Genomic DNA, 4,078 nt, shown 5'->3' on the forward strand with positions numbered 1-4,078 from the left:
ATAGCCTTAAGCTGCACCAGGGGAAGTTTAGGCTGGACATTAGGAGATATTCTTCACACAAAGGGTGATTGGGCATTGGAATGGGCTGCCCAGGGAGGTGGGTGAGTCACCGTCCCTGGAAGTGTTTAAGGAAAGACTGGATGTGGCACTGAGTGCCATGATCTGGGTGACAAGGTGGTGTTGGGTCCCAGGTTGGACTTGCTGCTCTCCAAGGTCTTTTCCAGCCTGGTTGATTCTCTGATGATTGTGACACTGCAGGGCCCTGGGGAAGCAAGGGGCAATTGTGACACTGCAGGGCCTGGTGGCACTAAGAGGACCATGGTGACAGTGTACGACATGGCAGCACAGAGCCAAGAGGCCATTGTGACACTGTGGGGCTGAATGGAAGCAAGGAGTCCATGGTGACAGTCTGGGTCCTGGGGGAATCACAGAGGCCACTGGACCCTGCAGGGCCTTGTTGAACCAACAACATTGTGGTGCTGGGAGGCCTCATGGAATCATGGAGACCATTGCGACACTCTGGGGCCTCATGGAACCATGGTGACACCAAGACACATGTATGGGAGTGTGGATCTGCTGGAGGGTAGGAGGGCTCTGCACAGAGCCCTGGACAAGCTGGATCCAGGGCCCAAATCCAACAAGGTGAGGTTTAACAAGTCCAAGTTCCGAGTTCTGCACTTTGGCCACAACAACCCCTGCAGCACTACAGGCTGGGGACAGAGTGGCTGGACAGCAGCCAGGCAGAAAGGGACCTGCAGGGACTGATGGACAGCAGGCTGGACATGAGGCAGCAGTGTCCCCAAGTGGCCAAGAAGGCCAATGGCTCCTGGCCTGTATCAGGAATGGTGTGGCCAGCAGGAGCAGGGCAGTCATTCTTCCCCTGTTCTTGGCGCTGGTTGGACAGCACCTTGAGTGCTGTGTCCAGTTCTGGGCTCCCAAAATTAGGAAGGACATAGAGGGGCTGCAGCGTGTCCAGAGAAGGGCAACAAGGCTGGGGAGGGGTCTGGAGCACAAGTCTTGTAAGGAGCGGCTAAGGGAGCTGGGGTTGTTTATCCTGGAGAAGAGGAGGCTCAGGGGAGACAAGGTGGTGTCCGGGCACAGGTTGGACTTGATTAATCATCTCCAAAGTCTTGTACAGCCTAACTGATTCTGTGATTCTGTGAAACCACCCTTGGAGCAGTTGCAGGAGGAGCCCTGGGCCTCCTCTTCAGAAGCTCCAGCAGCCCAGGTTCCTCAGCTTCTCCTGCCAGCCCCAAAGCCCATCCTGTCAGTCCTGCAGAGCCTCTGCAGCTCCTGTTCATTGCACAGAACAGGGAGACCCAGAGCCAGACACAGCAGCCCAGATGTGCCCCCCTGGCCTGGGGTGCCTCTGGCAAGGGAGCAGCACCAGGCACTGCAGGAGCCTGCAGACAATCCCTGCAGCACTTGTAGGATGATCCTGCTAACCAAGGGACATTCCCATGGTGCCAAGTCAGGAATTGCAATGGGGAGTGGGGCCAGAGAGGAAAGGGCAAACAGGGATGGGCTGTTTGCAGGGGAGGGAACAGGGTTGGGCAATAGGAATAAATTTCAACTAGGAATGAGAAAAGAAAGCAAAGGTGAAGCCAAGGAAATGCTCAGGGCCGTTTGGGGGTGGCTGCCAGGTAGCCCTGGCTCTGAGCAAGAGCATCTGCAGTGGGACAGGAAACTCCCAGCTGATGGGAACAAACTCTCTGGCTGACTGCAGAGGCCAGGACAAAGCTGAGTGGTTTCCCTGGTGTCCCCCAGCCCTTGCTGGCCCCAGGGGCTGATGGCATTTGTGCTCCCTCAGGTTCATGTCCCCACACCAACAGCATGGGGGTGCTCCCCCTGCTGTGTGCAATGCAAACAGGGGCTGCTGAGGCAGTGCTGCCATGTCTGTGCCTGCAAGGATGGGGCACCTGTGTGAGCTGGGGGAGAGGCCAGACCTGCAGAGGGAGAGTGTTGTTGGCAGCTCCATCAGGATGCTCTGGGACACTGCCCTGGGCTGTGCAGTGCACTGGGGATGGATCAGCCCCTGCTCTGTTGCTCCTTCCTGTCTCTCCCAGGGCCCTTGTAGAGCTCCAGCCATGCTGTTTGCCCTCAGCCTGCCCACGGCCAGCCTGAGGCTGCTCACGGGGGTTTTCTGAGCTGAGCATCGGCCTGGGTGTGTTCTTGAGAGAGTCTGGTCAAGGAGCCTGGAGCCCCCAGGCCCTGGCCTGAGGCGTTAGCGCTGCCCCAGCAGTGCCCATGGCCTGTCCCTGCTGCAGCCCCGGAACTGCCACCCCCAGGGCTGTGCCCGGCCCTGAGAGCACTCAGGCCCTACAGCAACACCAGGGCAGCGGGCAGGGCCATGGCAGCAGCATTGGCAACACCAAGTGCTGCTGCTGCTGGGCACAGCTGCTGTGCCAGCACTGATCTGCACACAGATATTGCTGCTGCAGCTCCAGAGAAGGCAACAAAAGGGTATCTCTGCAGAAAACCTTGCTGGGACATCCTTTAGTTCATTTAAAGGTACCAAGAGCACAGCCTCTCATTGACACAGTCTGTGGCCGCAGGGAAGGTGGTAAGAAACAAAATGAGAAATGGCACAAACAATGACATTTTTTTTATGGGCAAAATTAAAAATGTAAAACAAAAAACAAAAGACCCTCCAAGATGAAACCAAGAAGAAATACGAAAGATGACTTTTATTACAAGTGATTTGCAGAAATTGGCCAGGAGTTTAATGTTCCTGAAAGCATCCAATCATCAGTCTCCACACTGCAGCCTTGAGTTCCTGGTTCCTCAGGCTATAGATGAGGGGGTTCAGGGCTGGAGGCACCACCGAGTACAGAACTGACAGGGCCAGATCCAGGGATAGGGAGGACATGGAGAGGGGCTTCAGATGAGCAAATGTGCCAGTGCTGAGAAACAGAGAGACCACAGCCAGGTGAGGAAAGCAGGTGGAAAAGGCTTTGTGCCGTCCCTGCTCAGAGGGGATCCTCAGCACAGCCCTGAAGATCTGCATGTCGGAGAAAACAATGAACACAAAACAACCAAATACCAAACAACCACTAAAAGCAGGAAGTCCAAATTCCCTGAGATAGGATTTGGAGCAGGAGAGCTTGAGTATCTGAGGGATTTCACAGAAGAACTGGCCCAGGACATTGCCATGGCACAGAGGCAGGGAAAATGTATTGGCTGTGTGCACGAGAGCAGTGAGAATGCCACTGGCACAGGCAGCTGCTGCCATGTGGGCACAAGCTCTGCTGCCCAGGAGGGTCCCATAGTGCAGGGGCTTGCAGATGGACACGTAGCGGTCGTAGCACATGATGGTCAGGAGGGAAAGCTCTGCTGAGATGAAGAACAGAAAGAAACAGAGCTGTGCAGCACATCCTTTGTAGGAGATGGTCATGGTGTCCCAGAGGGAATCGTGCATGGCTTTGGGGACAGTGGTGCAGATGGAGCCCAGGTCGCTGAGAGCCAGGTTGAGCAGGAAGAAGAACATGGGTGTGTGCAGGGGGTGGCTGCAGGCTACAGCACTGATGATGAGGCTGTTGCCCAGGAGGGCAGCCAGGGAGATGCCCAGCAAGAGGCAGAAGTGCAGGAGATGCAGCTGCCGCATGTCTGCCAATGCCAGCAGGAGGAAGTGCCTGATGGAGCTGCTGTTGGACATTTGAGGTGCCTTGGCATGGGGATCTGTAAAAAAGTAATCATGGAATAGTTTGGTTTGGAGAGGACTTTCAATTATCCCAGCACAGCTTGGGGGCACTTTCCCCCCACTGCCTGCCCAGGGCTCTGCTGCATGGAGCTGTCCCTGCCTGCAGCTGCTTCCCTGTGCCCAGGCCTGGGCCCTGCCAGTGCTGCCAGAGCCCAGCCCAGCCGTGGGGGCTCAGATCTGCCCTGCAGACCCCTCCCAGCTCTGGCACTGCCCAGGGGCAGCTCTGGCTCTGCAGGCTGTTATGGAAACATCAGCACAACCCTGAGGAGGCTGGAAAAGTGACAGTAATGCTGACTGTAAGAGGCCCTGTGTTGATCTCTGTCACTGCCTGGTTTATTCGATCTGTGGTATTTTTATTTTTTATTCTAAACCTGAACT

The 4,078-nt window shown here is 55.9% G+C and overlaps 1 protein-coding gene across 1 annotated transcript; it reads right to left on the reverse strand.

Annotated features, from left to right (window-relative positions):
- Nucleotides 1-1,030: 1,030 nt before the first annotated feature.
- On the reverse strand, nucleotides 1,031-3,553 carry LOC132087252 (olfactory receptor 14I1-like; the record flags this gene model as incomplete). Its single annotated transcript, XM_059493251.1, has 2 exons — nucleotides 1,031-1,054; nucleotides 3,245-3,553. Coding segments are annotated over 2 exons (333 nt in total), but the record flags the coding sequence as incomplete, so codon positions are not given.
- Between the last annotated feature and the right edge of the window lie 525 nt (nucleotides 3,554-4,078).

Source organism: Ammospiza nelsoni, unplaced genomic scaffold (assembly GCF_027579445.1).
Source record: "Ammospiza nelsoni isolate bAmmNel1 unplaced genomic scaffold, bAmmNel1.pri scaffold_55, whole genome shotgun sequence".
In the NCBI taxonomy this organism is placed as follows: domain Eukaryota; kingdom Metazoa; phylum Chordata; class Aves; order Passeriformes; family Passerellidae; genus Ammospiza; species Ammospiza nelsoni.